Raw genomic sequence first — 21,613 nt, forward strand, 5'->3', positions numbered from 1 at the left:
CAGTTACTCCCAACCCAATTATATGGAACTGGGCTAAGCGTCGAGACGTAACTTGGGAAAATGCTACCCGTTCACATATCAACCCGTAAGGATGTATTGCCTGTACATTCTCAGACAAAAGGGATTCTCGTCGACGATATTGAATACTTTGTGACGAGATAAAAATCGGAAGAAAATCGGCGACAACAAAGGCGGTAAGAAAATTAAATTTCATTAATAATAACAGTGCCCAAAAGTTATCAACAAATCGTTTAACAAATTCACATGGAATGTTTTCTTTGTAACGTACAACGTTTTTACGAAAAGGTATTCAATATTCGGAATTTTTCCTCCATTTTTCAAAATTAAAAACTTTCGAATACGAAAATCACCAAATAATGAGAAAATTCTTTATATATTCAGGCGTATTGGGAAAAATCAACAAATTCATTTTAAATGACATAGAAAGAAAAGCACATTCCCTAAAAATTTCTTAAACAATGCTTTGTTTGAACAATTTATTGATAACTTTTGGGCTTCGTTATTGTATAAATTTATTCTTCTCCACAAAGTATACAATATCGTCGACGTGACTCACTTTTGGTCAACAGAACGTACAGCCGGTACGTCCTTAAACCCTCGGTTCAAACAGCCGTATACCAGCCCGGGAATTATTCGCGACAGATCCGCGCTGCAGCGTCGGGTGTGTTTATGGCTGTACCCGTTTGTATCTCTTCCCGTGAACCAACGTCGATGTTCGTATGAGAAGCGCGGACGAATTGTTCTCGAGAGAATGAGAGATGGAGAGATGGAGAGAGAGAGAGAGAGATGGGGAGAGAGGGACAGGAAGAGTAATCAAACGTATTATAGCAGGCTGGATATGTATATCCGAGACGTAATTTAACCGTAATTACTCTGGTTCGCACACGTGGCAATCGTACTCACTCGTCAAAAGCCGTCGTTGTCGGCGGTTGTATACGTGTATGTATGTACATACGTTAAGTTATACCCGAACACAGGGAGACTGCAGGATACGCTCGCGCGTGTAAGAGAGTCGAAATTTATTAATATCACGGAGGCGACAAGGCACAGGTTCCTTTCTCCCTCCCTCGCCCGCTTCTACACCCATACGTGCAGCACCCTTCGAGTTTCGCCTAGCACATAAATTTCTGGAACACATGGCGCGCTTGCAGGCTTATGAACAATAACACCGTGCCGTAGAAGCTCCGCAGCCCCGCAGCCCCGGGCCCTTCGCCTACCTTTCTGGTAATTACGGCGTACCGTGATCGTGTCTATACACACATCCCGCACCCCCCGGCGCTCGCTTAGAGGGGAGATGATGCCCCCGATTTTACGGAAAGACGCGCCCCGTATGCGGTACATGCACGCCGATTACGCCCGGGAATAACGCGGGGTCTCGAGGATGGGCGCGGTAATAAGGTACACCGGGTGAGGATGAAAGGAAGAAGGTTTTTCGGGTCCGAGCTCACTCCGACGTACCTACCTAGATCGGCGGAGGATAAGGGATGCGCGGAGGCGGAAGTAGGGGCCGCGATTACGGGAAACGAAAAAACAAATAAACGAGACGACATTATAGAGGGGGAGAAAAAGAGAGACCGGACAAATGAGCCTGGAAACGCGGTCGTCGAACAAATACAATGATCAACAAAACTACGTAAACAACACGGAACAACACGGAACAACACGGACGCCTGCGCGTCTCGCTTCGTTTTTCCAAAGGTCCGGCGGCGCTAGCGATGTTGAAAAAGAACGAGAAAAAAAGGTCTTCGTTTGGTTTTATCGCCGCGTAGGATGTTTTCGGCCCTTTTAACGTATCAAACCCTCCTCCCGATCAAGATTCTCTTACTTTTGGATTCGATTATCGAAGAAAAAAGGTCCGAGATTTCCTTTTCCTCTCGAACGATTATCGTATTGATAATTTTTATCTCTTTCGAGCTAATTATCGCGCAAGACAAATTTAAGCTTGGAAGAATATTCTGCAACCATACGTTATCCGAGGAATATTACGCAGGGTACGTAGGTACGATAATGTAAATTTTCACCGAGTTTTCTCTGCTGCATGATACATATCAGCCCTCCTTAGGTAGGTACATTTACTTTGCCCTTCCTTAAAATTCGACTTCTACACAACCGTCGTAAAATATTATACAACGTCTAATTACACCCTGTATCTTCGGACAAAAGCTCCACGTTATACACGACGTTTACGACAACGACCGTTATTCCCACCCTCGGCGAAATCCACGTCGGTGTGATTCGCTTCTTGTTCGAGTGTATTTTTGCAGAAATTTCCCTCTGCTCCTCGCGGCGGGGAAGAGAGGACGAGGGTATTTCGCGATACACCGAGCGTCAACCTCGGCCCTATCACTCATATGTTCTCTCTACGCTTTCTCTCTGTTCCGCGCATCCGCCACGCCAGAACCAATTTTTACCCCGTGTCCTTTTAACCGCCACCAGACGTATGCGAACGTACGCGTTGTGCCGAGCACTGCTCGTGTATCAAGGTGTACGTGACAAGTGGTGCCAGGGAAAACGGGAGGAAACGAAGGGAAAACAAAAGAGAAACGGATGAAAATTGCATTGTATTTTGCAGATTCGTCGGCGATGGGAAGAGGCGAGAGGATCGTAAACATCGTTTGGCGGGCGTACGTTTACTAGGAAGGTTCATTTTTTCAATTTTTTTTTTCTATTTTCAAGGTACCATTCGAAAAATTTGTGACAAAAAAAAAAAAAAAAAAAAAAGAAAGGAAAATTGTCGCAAGACCCGGACGAAGCAGGACAATATTTAGAGCTCGCTACCAATTATTGAAATTTGTCACAAATTTTTCGAGTGGCGCCTTGAAGACGGAAAAAATAAATGAACCACCCTAATATTTACGCGTTTGACTCGTTACGTACTCGAAGATGTAGCGCGAAAGAAAGGAGAAGTTTAAAAAATGTTTCGTTTCCGCACGATATACCCCGATATATTTCAGCACCGCGTACATACAACAGTGGATTTTCTCTCGTTGAGATTTAGGAGAGCGCCTGCAGCTGGGGGGTGAAAATAGTCGCTCGCCCTTCCGCCACCGGTGGTAATCATTCCCAGGAGGTTATAGATGTGCCGGTATACCTGCCGTTAGCTGCGGAGGATAACGGAGCATATATCCGTGCCCCCCGGGAGTATAATTTCAAACTGATCATAACTCGTAGGCGTATATCCATTTTGGCGTGAGATAAGGCACGAGATTCTCGCGCGTTCCCTCAACTGCAGGAGTGCTAGCGGGAGATTGATTGCAGGGTTCCGATTGATCCGCGTCGGGATATCAATTCTTCCCGCGGTAGCGAGAAATGGTACAAAAGCGGCAAGTTTTACTCTCAGGAAGGCGGCTCATACCTGAAGGGAAAGCCGATAGAGATAGTCGGGGGGATGATGCTGATGCTGATGCTGATGCTGTTGCTGTTGCTGTTGGTGGTGTTGATGCCGCAGGTTGGAATTCGGGTGCAGGGGGTGATGTGCGTAGTGGTGATGGTACCAGCCATGGTTGTATCCATCCATGTCACTCTCACGTCACTCTTTTATCACTTTCAATGTATCACCGTGCCTTGGGTTTGCTGCACGACACTGCGAAACAACACTGCACCACGACACCCTCGCACCTGCGGCGGCAGGTATAACCGAGTGTGTTACCGGCGTTATGGCGAACGCATCAATCACCCGTCAGCAACGCACCCTCGCATCCTCCTTCTCCGCGGATCGAACGAACGAACGAAGAGCTGCCGGAATTGGATATTCCAACGTGCATTCCCTCCCTCTGTAGTCTTTTCTGTTCAAGTTTCCGTTGCCCTGGTGTTCGTTGATTCAGCCAGCAACGAACGAATTACCTGCGTACGTCTGCATGGCACTTCCAACTTTGAAACAAAAGCCTCGTATCGTATTGCACAAGGTGAGGATCGTGGTGCGACTGAAGGCGACTAAAGGCGTATTAGATCGTCGAAGATCGGCTTGAGCAGCGTTAGTCGCTCCCCCTCCCCCGGCTAACCCCCCATGCCGAGATCGAAGCACCCTGCATCCCTCGGGAGATTGAGACCGGTTAGTTTCTCCGATCTTGTTCCCGGGGGGTCGCGGGAATGCGACAGGAACCAACTCACTCGGCGACGCTGGGGGGGGGGGGGGAGAGAAACCGAAAAAGTTGGCTTGGTCGCGGCTCCTGACGGTCGAAGAAATTTCGTCGCAACGTGCAGCAGGGTTGGAGCCCGACGACGCGCGGGACGATGGGAACGTATCGATATTCGTAAACTCGTATCGGAAGCGTAATGCGTACTCCATCAATTCTTCCTTAAGGTACATTACGAGCGATGCTCTCATCGATCGAGGCTGGCCCTCACTAACGCTACTTGACAAAATTCTCCCGCCCGTCAAGATTTGTCTTCCTCGTTCGCGCGGAACTAATCGATCACGAGAAACGTATGCGTCTTATCGAATGAATGAAGTTGGCGAGTTGACCTTAATTCGACTTGAGCGAGATCCTTTGACGGACCCCACCGCAAATTTGAAACAGGTCGGGTTTGGCCGGTCGAATAAGAAGACCGTGACAGGCAGTCACTTGGTCCACTGATTCTGAAGGGTATTATCTAGATCCGATAATAATGCCGCTTCATCACGGTTTTCAAATCCTACTTTCAGCAAGTGCTCTGCAGCTCAGGCATCGACGGTTTTAAATCCGTAGGGTCAAGATTCGAGGTGATATGACGAAACGATTGTTTTTCTAAGTGGAGAACACCCTCGAAAGCCTGAGGGTATTATTCTTCATTAGAAATTTCGTCGCTCCGTTCGTTACTACACGTTTAAATTCAGTCATCCAACTCAGGTGAGATACCCGAGGTAAAACAAAATGAATAAACAATTCAATAATAGTGACAGCGGATAGAATTTGAGGAAGAAGAAGAAGAAGAAGAAGAAGAAGAAGAAGAAGAAGAAAAAGAAGAAAACAAAACTAAATGGGTAGAATACAATATCTCTCCGGGGAGGGAATTAATTACGTCTCTGCAGGTATAAAGAAAGCGATGTTTATCATTTAGCGGTTTGGCAGAAGCCTGCCTACCTACCACCTCGCCTCAGGGCTGTCATTACTTATTAACTTCTCGGCTCCGTTGCTTGTTGCACACTGCTCACGGAACAAACAAAACGAGAGAAAGGTGAGTGTGGGAAAAAAGAGGGTAGAAAAACGGTCACGGAGCAAAAGAGCAGTTTCGTTTTATCGAGGTTTCTTCTCTTTATTTTCCCTCTGTGCGCCTCCCCATCGCGCTGCAGATAATTGACGGCAACGTGTCGTGACGCTCAAAGGGCCCGATCTCAGAGGCGATTTTACCTGCTCACACGACAATCTCGTATTCCACGCTTCCGGGTACAGAACCGCGGTTGCCACCCTCAGCGCTGACACTTTGCCGAATACTAAAATAGGCGGAGGATATTTCAAACGGCAAAGGTCCTTCGCGAGTTATTAATTTCCTTCGCCAACGTCGAGGAAAATTCATGCTTATCGCGTCACCGGGTCGCCGAGTGTTCGACGGACAAAAGCGAGCCTCGATCCCTGGGCAGCTTGAACCCTTTGAGTTATAATGGTTGGAGCATTCTTAGCACCTATTTCATATCCATTTTTTGTACATTTAGAGAACTTTCCAACATATTTCTTTACCGTTTTTTGCTACTTCCAACAGTATACTAATAGTTCTTCAATGCTCGAGGGTAAAAACAAATGGATTGAAAAAAAGCGTGAAAATGGAAAGAATAATTCATTTCCCAGAAAGTTAACCCTCTGCGCACGTACGTGTTTTACATAATTTAAAAGTTTTTCGGCTCGCTGATTACGAATCTGAAGTTGGATTTTGAAAATTCAAGATGGCCGACGAAAATTCCAAATTCGAACGAATCCGGAGCAAAACAATGTCCAGGGGTTTTCGGGGTCGTTGATTAACGAATCTGAAATCAGATTTCGAATATTCGGTAGGGCGAATCCAATCAGCGACCCGAAAAACCCCGATCACGGCGTTCTTTGACCGTATTCGATCAAATTTTAAATTTTTGTCCACCATATTGGATCCAGCACTTCGAATTTTCAAAATCTGATTTCAAGATTCGTAATCAGTGACCCCAAAAACCATAGAACCATACCATCTTGTTAGAAAATTTGACAAAGTGAAACAACGCGTGACTCAAAGGGTTGACCCGAACCCTCAACACTTGTCTCCTTTTCATTTTATTATTTCATTCGAAGCTCGCCATCTGGACTTGAAGCCAAACTTTGTTTCCAGCTCCGTCTAAGTGAGAGGATGTGATCCGCGGGGGGAAAGTAAAGAGAATGATCGAACGGAAAAGTGGCGATACCAGACGGCGAGGCTGAGACGCTCGGATGAAAAGATGGCGATAGATCCAAGAAGCGTCGGAGCTCAGGTAGGCGGATGTACCTCGGCGTACGTCGTCCGAATCCCCGAGGGATGCAGGATTCTCAAGTATTTTCCAATTACGTCTTCCGGCACAACAGCGCCAACTCCTCCTGTATTTCTTCGCCCGAACAACGTCCCCAACAGCCTCACACCTGTTTCCGCGAATTCGCCGAATTCCCACCCTGCAACGACGTTCCGCCTTATCCTCTACGAGCTTTACGCGCGAGGGCTCCGGAGTAATTGCCTTCCCGCCTCCCCGCCGCCCTCTTTCTCATTCTCACCAGACGGAGAAGCGACTTCTGCGGCTGGCAAGAGATGATTGAAATCCCCGCGTCAAATAACCTTACGGCCTCTTTTCATCTCTGGATATACGACGTCCTTCTCGGTCTACGCGATATTACGTTATACAGGCAGGTTATTCGAAGGGAGGACAGGATGGATAATCAATCCTTTCTCTTCGTTCGTCGTTTTCGCCTACGGGCGTAAGGTACAAGTGTACCGGTTATCGGATCCTCTCCTGATTACTGACCTTTTGGAAAATAAATCGGTCTAAACGTGTCGATAACCGGTACGCTGACAACCTTACGCGTTTGCGCGACTTGGATGGAATACACCGGGATCGCGAGACATCCCAGTGAGAATGAAAAAAAAAATATATATATACGTATAATCCGGGGGATGGAGAATAGTTTATCGGTCAGCAACGGTTTCCATGACCTAGAGAGCGGACGAATTAGCATTCGGTACACACCGCATCTCGTCTCGGTCCTTTAAATCCCCGGCGAGCAAGGAGGAAGAACGAGGCGAGGGATGCCCTTTAAAAGGTTGAATGAAAGAGAGAAGGAAGAAATAAACGACGGAGGAAGTAAAAAAGCAGCTATCTCTCGGACAACTCGACGCACACCCCGAATAAGAACACGGCGGCAGCTGCGGATCGCGAGAGAAGAAACTCGAGCGCGATTTTTCCTCCTTTCGTCCAACGTATAACGCAACGGTGGAATTTCAAGGACTCTGATTGGCCCAGCAAATTCCCGCCGAGTTTCTTACGGGGGGGTCTTCCCTGTCTACGTGGGGTCCGTCCATTCCCCCCCATCCACGCGACAGTTGCACGGCGAGTTTAACTCCAGTGTGAGAAGATACGTTGTGGTCGCAAGGGCTTCTCTCCGTTCCTCGATTCCTCGTCCCGTGCACCTCCCCGTCAACTCGTTTTCACTCGCCCCCCAGCAAAGGTGCCCCCCAGCAGGCCCCGAGAACCGGAGAACGAGTCCTTGCCCTCCTTTTGTGCGCGCGTTTCGGTTTCCTTCGGTCGTTCCTGCCTGCAGGATTCAATATCCGTACACCCCCCTTGGATTTTGAATTTTTTTTGTATCCAATATCGTAGTCGATTCCGTGATGATTTTTATACACGACGGACGATCGAATGTCCCAATTTTTTATTTATTTTTTATTTTTGGTTTTTACCTCGCTTCGTACAGTCGTTGATATTAATAGAACGAGCTTTGGAGAGGGATGCGTGCGCGACGACGCAGCTGCAGCACCGAGTATCGTTTGGCAATAACAAATTATTATTGACAATTTTCCGTTGATGACTGGGGCGTATCCTGTGTCGTCGTACAATCCGGTATATATGCGTACATCAAATATACGTGCACATGTATACGCAGGTGAAACGGTACGTATGAACGTAGGTACGGAGAGATAGGTGGATATTGCTTTCAATATTACTCGTTGGGGGATACGTATAACAAATATTATAACGGAACTTCGGGGTATCTGAAAACACGGCGCCCCTGAGTGACAATAATAAAATTTCTGAAATTTTCCCGCGACCCGTCCGATTATTATTGCCACACTTTCCCGTAGCGTGTGTAATACAACATCCGTACACGACCCTGCAATTCGCACAGTGTATTAATATACGGAACGGTAGAAGAACGGTTTTTAATTAAGGAAGGTAGAGTTTACACCGGGTGTGTTTCTCGAATTATGCGGGGGAACGAAGGATAAAGAATTCATTCGTCGTTACTCCGAAAGAAAAGAAAACGAGACAAGTCAGTCGCTGGTGGTATCGAGTTGCCATGGGGTTGAAGTTCGAAACGTCAATGCAACGATACATTCTTGGGAAAATTTATCATTTCCAAGTTTATCATTGTCCATCTTTCAATAATAATCGTAAAGAAAAACATACGCGGCATAATTTGGAAACTCAAATCATTCGAAGTCATTTTGAACTAACGACATAGTAATTTTTGTTACGCTATTTCGTTGCCTCATCGTTACTAATTTCAACCCCGTGAGTTGCCGCCGATATTCGAGAGCAAAGGTTCTAGGCCAGAACTGCCCCCGAGCTACCGATTTGAAATTAAATTTATTTCATTTGAAATTTATCGTTAGTCTAATCTCTGTTCAGGTCCGATTGTGTTTCGGTGCATAAACTCACTCTCTCCCGGCCCGCAATGGATATTATGCCATTAACCTAATGAAGTTGGGTATAGATTACCTACGGTGTGTATACGCCTACCGTGTAGGGGGGGGGGGGAAGGTCGAGGACTGATTAAGCTTGGCGAGTATATTACACCCGTTCCTCTATTCGCAAATCCTTAATTAATACAACATCGGATAGCCACCCAGACGCGTGGTACAACGCGTGCAGAGGCCGCCGTTTCTTCGACAGAGTTACAAAATTTCCAAGGAATTTTCCACATTAATACACGAACAAATCCGACGGTATTGTAATGATATAATTACAGTAACGATGACGATGACGACGACGACGACGACGGCATGTCCGGTGTTAACGTGAAAAGGCAACAACTCTGGCATAATAAGACCGGAGGATCACGGCACGGTGTTGCAGAGGAACGAGAACAGTAGACGCAATTAGAAGTGTCGTAAATACAAGTCAAGATAGGAAGGCGCGGATCTAATTGTAGTTCGTATTATAGTTGAGCGTGCCTTGTTACAGTCCCGTCGTCATTATTGTTCCATGAACTACGGCCAGAGGGAGAGCGAAGAAGTAAATAACCCGCACATGTCTCGGTGTGTCTCTGTCTGTGCCAAGAGTAGTAAGACTATTTGTATAATACGTATAATATGTATAGGTATGCATACGTATAAGTTTTGAAAGGAACGATTTTGTGACGAATTCGCATGCAAGTATATCTCTGAAGTATACGTCGTTAAAATACTTTGATAACCTATCGACAATATTCGGGCGGAATAAAAATCGTAAGCCAAAGTTGTAGTTGTAGTTAATCGTTGAGCGTGACGCTTATCGATGGGTGAAAAGGTGCGTTTAGCAAGTCGAGATATTGCAAGGTAGTCTCTTGGCTTCCGATGCTCCCGAGCAGGATGCGATTCGCTCATAGCGGACCTCGATACCTTTGCTTTTATCCGCAGAGACACCGTACGAATATATTTTCGTATTACACACGTGCTTCTATCCACTCTTCAAATTGGTATGCCTTCAATGGTAGCTTCAAATTGACCTGGCTTAAATCCTCCCCCCACCTTATTATTTTGTCGAAAGATTGTTATCAAGAGAGTATCTTTGCGGCACCGGTATCAAACCGGTTATTCAAACTTTACATTCAATTTTTTAATTATCTCTGTCTTTCTTTTTTTTTTGCGCACACTTGGACTTCTAAGATTTCAATGTTGATGTTTTGAGAGTGATTACGACGAGTCCGCGAATATAGGGAGCGCTACGAATAAACAAAGTGTTGAAAATGCCTGTTTTTACAGAACGAATGTAATTGTGGGAAGGTTACGGGGACTAGGAAAGTGGAACTCGGTGATCTTCGGTTTTTGAATCGCGATACGGTGGACTGAAAGTATAAAAGTTGATCCTATTCGCTTGAAATTTGTTAACTAGAAAAGCAAGGCGTGTAAATGCATGCGATAGGTATTCTTCGAAATCGTGATTGACATCGTACGTACCCACATAATTGAAGAGAGAAAGAGAGAGAGAGGGAGAGAGAGAGAGTGACGAGGGAAGGAAATGCGAGTCTAGTGACGGAGAAAAAGTCTAGTAAAAAATTTGCGGGGCTTGTTTTCGTTGGGGGATGGAGGAGAGCGGGGAAAACGAGAGACGCGACCCGATAAAGTCTCGAGGAAATAACCGATCGTACGGAAGGGGGAAATTAATCAAGCTTGATGAAAGCGTGAAAGGAAGGCGCGAGGGGATTCCGAGGGCGGTATACATATATCTCGGTGGCTGCCTTTGGTCTTCCCGAGTTATCGGTGGGGCGAATCTTTTTCTCGGTAGTACGATAAAAGGAGGCGGGGATGTTTTTTTTTTTTTTCTTTCATCACGCATATATATATATATATATATATATATATATATATATATATATATATATATATATATATATATGCCCGCCTCCTTTTATATATATGCGTAATACCAGGAGACAGACAGAGAAAATGAATTGCATAACGTGTCGGATCATTATTACAATCGTGTAAGATTGGTTTTCGTAGAGATAGGGTGGCATACCTTCATCCAAAATGTGTATCTACTCGAGCTAACGCAAAATCGTTGCTTGTGTTATATTATTTATAGTGTATACAGTTATGTACGGTACAACGTAGAAAGTTGGCGAATTCTGGGTAAAACCCTCCGCTCGATTGACGAGGATTATATATTATACACATTTTCGTTTCGCCCCGGTCCTCGTTGCGAAGGGTTTAACCTTGCCCCGACCCCGTCTGGCTTTCCCCAAAGACTCTAAGGACAGGGAGAACCGTCTCCTTCGGCAATTAACAATCCTCGGTACTCGGGTCGTTGTATTATATGTGTGTATATATATATATGTATAGAGAGAGAGAGCTTCGACATTCGAGCGTGATGTAATAAACTTTTGATCCTTTGGGAAAAAAAAGTCTCTCGTCCGCCGTCCGCGATGTCGGGATGAAGCATCGTCCAGCTTCCACTCCCTGGAAATTACATTGGCAATAACGAGTTGAACATTACCTGCGAGTGGGTCCAGGTTCTCGGCTTCGGGCTCGACCTCGCCGACGATCCGTTGCTCGCCGAGCTTGCGACGTTCGAGCTCGGAGTCGTCGGAGCTTTGCTCGACGACTTCGGAGGCTTCGTCTGTCCCGCAGCCGCGGCCGCGGCGGCCGCAGCGGCAGCCGCAGCTGCGACGTTGGCCGCGGTCGTCGGTGGCGTCGAGCTCGTCTGCGACAACTGCTGCTGCGAGGATTGCTGGGACGCCTGTTGCTGGGTCTGCTGCATTATTTGCTGTATCAGTTCGAGCTGCTGCTTCGTAAGACCGTCGTTGTTCCCCCCGGGAGACGTGGCCGACTGAAACGAGACGAGAAATCCCATGTTTTAGACGATCAGTCGGAAGAGGACCGCCTTTCCGGTTGCCAGCCCGACCGACGAGTGGCGACACTTTCGGCCGCCCGTCGTAATTGGATGTATCGTTAGAGCGAGCGCTGATCAGGGTTCGAGTTTCAGGGGAGATGGATCGACCGATAACGAGATCGTCACTATAATAATATTGGTTCAATTGTAATTCGATACGGTGTACGAGGCTCGTCGTCACCTGGCAAACTGATTTAGTACCGCAGCCGAACAAACTTTCGCGTATTCATCCCCGCGGTCGGTGTCGGCGAATGGAAACTGAAACTAGAACAAATTTCTGTACAACCGTGCCGAAACGTCACTTCCGGTTAGCGCAATCGCTGCTCGAAATCCGATTTAATCGTTACATTATTATTGCCGAGGTATGCCTAGTTTTTCTTCTTCAATTGAACGGCGTTCGGCTGCGGGGAATCATGATTTAGCGGAATATAAATCTGGCGAACAAAACAGCAAAAAGGAAGAAAAACAACGCTACCAACGGCAGATAAATTCGAGGTGTATGTATGAGATGTGAAAAATTGGGGAAAATACGTGTAAAGTCGTTGGACTTCGCCTGCAGGGACGGCAATTAAAATCAGATTCGTTAATTATTAGGGGATGCGTGACGGTGGTGGTGGTGGTGGTGCAGCGGCGACGCGAAGCCGGGAAACGAAGAGCGTTGCTCCTGTTTTATTAAATTAATCTTCGTTTAGTCAGCCGAATCCCTGCAGCACCATAGGCCGACCCTCTCATTTGTCACGGTTGTAGGAATTCGGGAATTAAAGGGATTCATCGTCGTTAAACACGGTATACGAAATCTTCATTCCGAATATTTAGAGAGAGAGAAAGAGAGAGAGAGAGAGAGATCATAATTTGCCGTAAAAATTTTCGCAATTAGCTGCTTCATTCGAGATGGATTTTTTAGGAATTCTTTTCACTTGAGAATAGATTAACATAGAAAACATTAGGCTGAACTTCACGGTATAGCATCATCTATACTCTCGCATCTGTTCTTATATTCTTCTTCGGAATCCGCGTCTGTTCCAACTTTTTTCCAACCCCTCCGTATTTTACTCGCAAGCTTTTTATTTCCAACTCTGTTTCCGCCGCCGTGGCAAAGAAGAGGTAGATACCAATTTTTTGTTCCATCTTCTTTTCGTTTTCATTCTTTCGCACCCCCCTCGCACGTCTATGTAATATACACATTCCTAGATGCGTACACCGGCGAGGATGTTTATTGTTTGAATGCATCCGTACTTTCTTTTACGAATTCGCCTCTCTCTCTTTATACCTGCGAGCTACGCTCGATTCTTTCTCCCTCGATGAATAAAAATATCGACGAAGCCGCTACGCGAACTTCGCTAGGCGTTTGGAACGAGGGGGTAAAGGAGAAAAATCTCACGTTAAATGAAAAGAAAATCGAATGAGATTCGATAGGTTTGAAGTTGAAAATAAACATCAATGATTATATAACGAATTGAAAAATGAAATTTACGCTTTACGCGTCAGCTCCGTTTCACCTTGAAGATTGAATTTTATTTGCAAATCCCAAAGAGGGAAGTAAAAAAGAAACCGAGGCCAAAAAGAGAGATGTCGTCCAACGTTTTCATTTCTTCATATTTTATTTCGCCTTATTTTTGTCTCTTCGTATTTCACACAGTCGAAATAAACGCCGGAGGGAATCGGGCGACGAGGGGGACGAGGAAGGGCGAAAGGGAGGGTGAAAAGTTGACGGGAATCAAATGAAGCGAAAAGGTTTCGCCCGTGGAAAAAGATACTGCCAGAACAACGGGGCGGCGGCGTTCGTTTTATTTTACAGGCGGGATAGCTGCGGACTGTAAAAATATCTGCAGTCTTATTTTTTCGCCTAAGACGATTAAAGGTAGAACACACAATCTCAAAGAATTCTCTATTCCCTTCAATCTCTTTTTCCTCCCTCTCTATTTTTTCTTCAACATTTTCCTTCTCCCGCTAAATTTCTCCCATGTGTGAATTTTGGTGCGGTTAAATTAACACGGTAAGAGAATCTCTTCTACTCCTCGATCACGCCCGCCGTGCACATGCGTATTCACCAGAGGTGTCAATTTTCATTTGAAGACTTTCGCGCGAACTTCCCCTTTCGATAAGTTTCGCCACACCGATATACCCAAACCCCCGGCATAAGAAGAGAAGCTTCAGTTCCCGTGGAGCTGATTACGCGGTTCAAACAAAATTTTCTTTGACTCCGTTCTATACTTATATGTATAATATAGTTGTTAAACCTTTGCGGCATATATTTTTCCTTGCAGTTAAATTCCTTGAAACTGGGTTTATAAGGCTTTTCGAGGTCGCTGATTTAAAAAATGAGGGCAGATTTGAGAAATTTTCAAAATTCAAAATGGCGGATCGTTTCGTCGGATTCGTTTTTAGCGACCCCAAAAACCCGGGATCACCGAGTTCCACTTTTCTAGTTCCCATACCTTTCCCGCAAATACATTTATTCTGTAAGAACAGGCATTTTAAGCACTTTGTTTATTTATAGCGCTCACCGTATTCGCGGTATCATCATAATCCTTCTTGAAACATCAACATTGATATCTTCGGAATCAAATTAGGCACGAAAAAAAAAAAATGACAGCGATATCTAAAAAATTGAATATAAATCTTGAATAACCGATTCGAAAAAGGTGTCCTCATGTACGAGACGATGCGTCGCAGAGGATTAAAGCAAATACAAGGGTACACCAGACACCCGCATTCGCACAGAGGAGGCAAAAAAAGGAGCAGAAAACCTTGCCCAGTTGTATATTAAAAATTTTTTCGGGTTACCGTTCGGGCGATTGCAGGTCTAGTCAACTGTAAAAACGTCTTTCACCTTTAAAGTTCATCGCGTTATGGCCGAAAATAAAAGAGAGAAGAACGCAGTAGAACGGAATAAAATTGAGTTGAAAAAAGAATAGAAATACAGAACTTCGTTAAATGAAATTCGACAATTCAGGAGACTTGAAGCTATACGTTGTACATACGAAGTGAAATGATCGTCGGATCGGCGTATCGCAGCGTACTCTCCCTCTGTACTGCATAATAAGGATAAGAAGCGCTATTTGTCGTGGGAAAACTGCGAGGAAAGGGGGGTGCACGCGGTAGTGTAGTAGTGAGGTGTGAATGCAGGCAAGGCTTCGTTTTACGCTTGCTCGGCCCTCGCATTTCTGTGTCTCTGTTTCCCTCCCCCTCCGTCGCACCCTTTTCTCCACCCCGGTTGTAATATCCTTCTTCCCCCCTCCCCTCCTCATCTTCGTCTTCGCTCCAGCGCCGTTAACGCTTCACGACGTCGTCGGGAGTAGAAGACGTGGAAAATGACAACCGTCCTCCAGAGATGCTCCATTCTGCTTTAAACTGGCTAAATTGCCTAAATTAGGCCGCGGGGGTGTATCTCTCTCTCTCTCTCTCTCCCTCTCTCTCTGGATGTTGCACGTTCCTATGTCTGCTCCAAGGGCGTATCCGGAACGCTCAAAAGATGGCCGTTCTCCTCGGGGCTTAATTGAAATATCATTCAGCGTATTTGCGAGTGTGTACGTATGTATAGGTGTGTATATATATATATACGCACGTTCGTGTATTATTTTCTAAATATTTTGCCTTCGTTTCGCCTCGCGTCGATATTTTCCACATTCAATATCACGATGCATGATGAAATATTATCGTATAATTCCTGCCTTCATTTTGTATTTAGGAAAGACATTAAATTCCGAGGGTATTATAAGCTACAAGAATCCGTCTTACTGTGCAAATCGGTAAATTTCGCGATCCTAAACTATCGTTTCGAAAAGATGTAAAAACCTGTGTATATGAAAAATGTGTCCCGCTATTTTCCTCCATAAAAAAATAAACAACAAACGAACCGCGAAATAATCGTCAATTCATTGCGCGGGTTTGGTAGTGAAATTCAACAATTCCCGGTGCAGAGAAACAAAGGGAACTGCGTAGAAATTGAGGAGTACGCAATGCAGGAAGGGATAACGTGAATGTTCATTCGTCGCGAGGATGGAAGGGCGGGGGGAGGGGGGGGGGGGGGGGGGGAGTGGGCTGATCGGTATAGAACTGATTTCGAGCGGGGCGAGGGAACGAGTCACAAATCAAAGTCACCCCGGGTTGCCAGGCTGCAAGCAAGGCTAGATTCAGCGGAACGCGTTCATTTGATATACAGCTAATTAGAGATCGAAATCTCTCGACTCGCGTTCGCTGGACCGGACCACCCTCCTCCCCTATCTCACACCCCCTCGCCGTCCCTCGTCGAGCTTCTCCGACGTTTTTACAACGAGCAGGCGAAAATAACCGTGGCGTTGCGCTATAAACGGGTAGACAACCGAAGGGCAAAAAAATTAAGTAAATAAATGAAAAAAAAATTAAATAAAAAATATACAGTTACGTGAGTCGTAAATTACGTATACGCTGAGAGAAGCGATCGGAAAAGTAAGACATGAAACGTTGACCGGTCCATTTCGTCGTTTTCGTTCCCTTTTCCTTTTTTGCCTGTGAGAAAACGCGTCACATTCAACGACAACAACGACGATGACGACGAAAAAATTGAAATAAAAAGAAAAAATTACACATTTGTAAATTAATTATTTTCAACGTCTGTAAAACTCGCAAAACTCGCAAAATAATTGGCAAAAATTTATCAACGCTTCCGTACTACGTTGCGTATTTGTTTTTTACGTTTAAATGCCCGTGCAGCAGAAATATGGTCGAATCGTATTTTCGGTAGTATATCGAAATTAATAGCCAGGGCATATAATGTATATTTATACTACACGGATGTGGAATCGTGCGAGGTAGCTTAGGGCAGGTATTAATTTTAATTCTCAAGAATGATTGATCGGGAACGGGTCCTGACATGGGTTACGATTAATTACGTACCTCATGCCTACGCCTACAACCACTCGCAGGGTTGCTCGTATCACGTGTGTTCGATGCGGTTCCATTGCGGCCTCGAGAATAAACTACTAAGAATGACCAAAAATAATAAATCGAGTCGCGTTCGATTATAATTTTTGACTCGATTAATCGATGCATCGATTACTTTCAGCTCTGCGGCCACCGTCGCTATAAACTACCTCGCGTAGTTTCGAAATCCCTCTCAACGATATTAAAACGCCCCGCCTACCTATGTTCTATGCAAATTGTAACCGTGCGAAAGCCGTTAATTTATAAAGCACACATCCACGAGTTCGCCAAGATCGCGACATAAAATTCCGCAGGTCGCCACTGTGGAACACGGGGCCAAATTCACTCTCAATTTAGCGAGAATTTGGTTTGAAACATTGCCCAGATACCACGCGTGCCAAATGGTTCTTGTCGTTTGAATACCGCGCCAAATTTTTCTCTGAATAAGAGATTTCCAATAAGACAAAGAGAATGCCAGTCAATTTCATTATTTTACCTTCATATTTCAATCATCTTATCGGTTGCTCGAAGATTACTAGACGTAACAACTACCTGTCAACGTGTATTCCGAATTACTAATAAATAGCCGATTACGCGCAAGGACAGAGTGATATTAATTAATTGTTCGATTAATCATTCAAGCGATTATCGTTATCGAGGCAATTGTAATACGTATACATACATGTACATGCAAAACGGATTGAGGCGATTAATCGTTTTCTGCAGGAACGGACTTCTACCGTCGAATCGACGTGCTCACCTTTATTTTTTTTTTTTTTTTTTATTGGTTTTCCCACATTTATCCGTACAGTCATAAATCGTGATCCGTTCGATACTAGCTACACTATTATCACTTTTATTTTGTTGATTCGAAGATAGAAAAAAAAGAGGGTAAGAATGAGACAGAATAAGAAAAATCAATATCAATATATAGCATAGGGTGTGTAAAACTGGAGCGAGGTGGAAGTCGTCACGATTTCGTCGACATATCGTAGCGAAAACGCGAGTTGGTTACGTGTCCAATATATGATACGAAACTCGGGTAGTTTCGCCGGAATGCAGGGTCGGGAGTCGAACGAGCCGAGGGCTGAGCAAGGGATGGATGGAGGACGCTTCCAATACCGAGAATACTTCCGTTATCTATCAGAGAATACAAGCAGCTTACCGATTCCCTCGGGACGTACAAGCGGGATGGCGGTAAGGCTGGATCCCCGATAGTCAATGTACCTGAACGACGTATAGGTAGACGCGCCTGCGTACATGTGTGGATGCAATGGCTCGTGGGCACGTGTGGTATAATAGTAACACGGGGGTTAGCAGCTGCTGAAGGTAACGTCGTCGGGGATCCGGAATGAAACGTGCGAAAAGCGGTGAGAGGGAGTGGAAAAATTTTATTATACGTATATGTATTGCAACACATGAGCCGGGTTCGTCGAGCGATGAAGAAGCGATCGAGACAGGCGAAATTAAAAGACGAGAAACAACGAGTTTAACAGCGATACGTGTTTTCGGTTTAGGGCTGGTACAACTGGACCGTTGTTACGATAATGTCAGTGGACTCGGCAACCTTATTCATTTTACAACATATGAGAGCTCTTGCGTGTCTTTTATCTGCAATGACCGCTAGATCATTAGAATGAGGAGCGAAACGGGACATTTCAATTTTTGCGTAACAGTATTATAGGAAGGAGAGAAATTTACTATGAAATTAGACGAAGACTTTCTCTCCCCAAGCGGACGATCTGTGGAAAAATTTTTCAACTTTGTCTCGATGCGAAAAGTTTCCACGTAATTTTTCAAATTTCCATTCCGAGTGATCAATTATTACAAAAGGGGTCGTGACGCGGGGTTTTGATTATACCCACGTGTGCAATAGATAAGAACTGGGTGAAACTTTTTTCACACAATCAACAGCCGCGGCATAGTTGTACATTATGCGGTACAAATACGTACCCGTCGACTCGGGGAAGAAACAAGAAGGTATGTATACCCAAGTAAGCAAGCAAGCAAGTGAGTAAGTAAGTAAGTGAGCGAGTAAGCAAACAAGGACGAAAGAAAAGGAAGGAAGGAAAGCGGAGCGGTAGTGGGTAGTCTCATCTTAATGCGAATCTGCGGGATCCTGGGAGTTGTTGATCGTAATTCAAGAAGTTTTACGAGTTTTTGAATTAAAAGTCTCTGCGTCACCCCCCCCCCCCCCCCCCCCCCAGACCATCATTCTTCCATGCCTTTTTCGTATGATTTCACCTTTTCCCCGTGGAATCCACCGCGTGTCAGACGGGGTACAGGTACATCAATCGGTACTAATATATGTATATCCTCAGACTGTTGTTACGAAGAAACGAAAAGAAAAAATTTGACGCATCTGTATCAATAACCTGAGATAATGATAATAATAATTTAGTTAAAGGACGGATGACGATGCTTCTTTGAATATTATCTCAGTTTCAGGGGACGAAGGCGAACGCATCCCTCGAGATGTATTATACCCCCCCCCCCCCCGCATGTCCGTCTGTCTATCTCTATCTGTCTGGCTAACGAGCAAAAGCCGGCAAAGTGGCGAGGGGATGGAGAAAAAGTGCGGAGAACTGACCGTTTTTCTACGAAGACCTTAACTACACGTATACCCGGCGAGAATGCTAGACGCTACACAAACACCACCAAGGACCTAACAGCAGCAGCTGCGAAGATAACCGTTCGAAATTAGAACGAATTGGATCCCGATTACCGGACGAAATCTTAGGAAGCGACCGACCGCGTCGTTTGAAATTAATGACCGAAGGCTCGAAGTCGCCCACAGATTTCAACTACGGTTTTTCCTCGTTCCGCAGATTGAGGTGATTATAACCGCATTCGGAATTAACGCCGTTTTCACGACCAAGAAGGTCAAAGGCGGGGACGGTGGGGGGGGGGGGATCGAAGAACTCGAGATTTATAAGGATTCGAGGATTTTCCGAAATGAGAAACTCTCCGGGGTTCCGGGCCCCTCGTGTTCGTTCAATGTCTGCGGATAAATGCCGCGTTTGATGTTTCGCGACCGCGCCTTTTCCAGAGAGCCAATCACTCAACGCCCGCATACTTTATTCCGTTTTCACGTCGTCTCTCGCGATTTCAGATTCGTTGGCAAATTTTTCTTACATACCTTTCCTTCCAATGTTTCTTTTACCCTTATTTCTTGCAGTAGTCGTTTATCGAGCGACCGCGTTTCAAGAGAATGACGACGACGACGATGCAAGAGATACCGCTTATAACAGGCGTTCACTAATAGCGATGGATGTCTACTTACAAAAAAATTTGCTTTATCGCGGCAAAATCGATTTACACCATACTGGCACGTATATAAAATCATATTCTGATTACGACTCTGAATGTGACGCGATTTTGGGCAAGAACGTTATATGAGAATATTATGAAAGCAAAAAAATAAAAGCCTCAAGTTTTGTGAAAAATAGAGCGAACGAGAATCGAGGTGATATAATAATTCACGGTGAAAGGTTTATGTACTCGAGGTTCGTTTTCCACGTGCGTGTAGGTGATGAATCAAAATTGGACAAGCTGAAGTTATTAAAACTGTGTATGTCATGTGTGACAAAAAGTCAAAATAAAACGTTTTCACGACTGTTTTTTCACCATTTTCTTTTTTATTCATTCTACATATCTGGGTTTTTTTTTCTTCCTCTCCTATTACATTTATATTTTTGTCGAGCTTGCAACAGAGAGCGCCGTGAGAGAGAAGGAAAGAGAAGGGGAGAGAGAGAGAGAGAGAGAGAGAGAGAAAGAGAGAGAAAGAGAGAGAGAGAGAGAGAGAGAGACAGGGAAATCGCGTGTGTTAGCGATACAAACGTTACACCTGTTATATGCACACCAACATGAATAACATCAAAGCAGCAGTCTCGTTTGGAATATATATATATATATATATATATATATATGATCGATGGGACGCGCGCTGCGCTTCAATTCGCGACATCAAAGCTCGATGACTTTATATCTAGGATTATACCTAGACTTGGTATGTGTTTTGCATACCCAGCTCCGCAAAGCGACTCTGGTCGGCACGCGAATGCGTTCTCCATTCGCTATTCCAGAAACATACACGAGTACCTGGAGTGCGGATCGCTAAATGGGAGCAGGTATACCCGCGTCTACGCACCGTTGCGATAATATCGTTCGAAAATCAAAGGGATGAGGGAAATTTCTCCTGCGCAAGGCAATGGAAATTTATCACAAGTAAAAAGCTCACCTTGTGCTGGTGGGCGGGGGGCGCCGGTTCGGTCGAGAGAAGCTGCTTCAGCGCCGTGTTGTTGTGGCCGTTTTGGGTGGCCGGTGGGGCCCCCGGGGTGCTCGGGGTGCTCGGATTGCTGCTCGGTGTGTTGGGGGTGTGAGGGCCGGTAGTCGGGCTGCTGGGGCTGACGCTCTCGTTCACTTTACTTCCGGCGTGATGGTTCTCCGTGTGCCTTCTGAGGCTCCTCGCGTCGCAGTAAGACTTTCCGCATCCGTCGGCCTTGCACTCGTACGGCTTTTTGTTACGATGGGTGAGCATGTGACCGTTCCTGGAGGAAAACACCGGCGACGTGAAAGAAGAAGGGTTGAAAAAGAACAAGTGAAACGAAAGGATAGGAGTATTCGAACCCCCCCGTCCCCCCGCCCGCCTTGATCATTCATTTCGATCGGAAATCCTGCTGCAGGACGAAGTGCAAACGGGTTCTGCCCGTGCACGTTTACGGGGAAACGACGGTATATCTGAACGGGCATCTAAACTACCTACAGCGAGAGGCGGCTTCGGTGTTTGTTCGGCGCTGTCGCCTCGCTTTGTTTGTGTTCGGCACCACCGGGTTTTCAGATATCTCTCCGCAGTGACCCGAACCCGAGCCGTTGTCGTTGTCGTTGTCGTTAGGCTGACATAAATTA

General features: G+C 45.4%; 1 protein-coding gene across 6 annotated transcripts in view; it reads right to left on the reverse strand.

Annotated features, from left to right (window-relative positions):
• Positions 1-21,613, reverse strand: part of LOC124303811 (uncharacterized) — a 176,651-nt gene that overhangs the window by 12,498 nt on the left and 142,540 nt on the right. For all 6 annotated transcript variants that reach the window (XM_046761511.1, XM_046761508.1, XM_046761507.1 and 3 more), the window contains 2 exons: positions 20,946-21,255; positions 11,405-11,737 (listed from right to left, as the gene is read on the reverse strand). In XM_046761511.1, the coding sequence (XP_046617467.1) occupies positions 11,405-11,737; positions 20,946-21,255 (643 nt within the window). The remainder of the gene's footprint in view (positions 1-11,404; positions 11,738-20,945; positions 21,256-21,613) is intronic.

The sequence above is a fragment of the Neodiprion virginianus genome, chromosome 4 (genome assembly GCF_021901495.1).
Source record: "Neodiprion virginianus isolate iyNeoVirg1 chromosome 4, iyNeoVirg1.1, whole genome shotgun sequence".
NCBI lineage: Eukaryota > Metazoa > Arthropoda > Insecta > Hymenoptera > Diprionidae > Neodiprion > Neodiprion virginianus.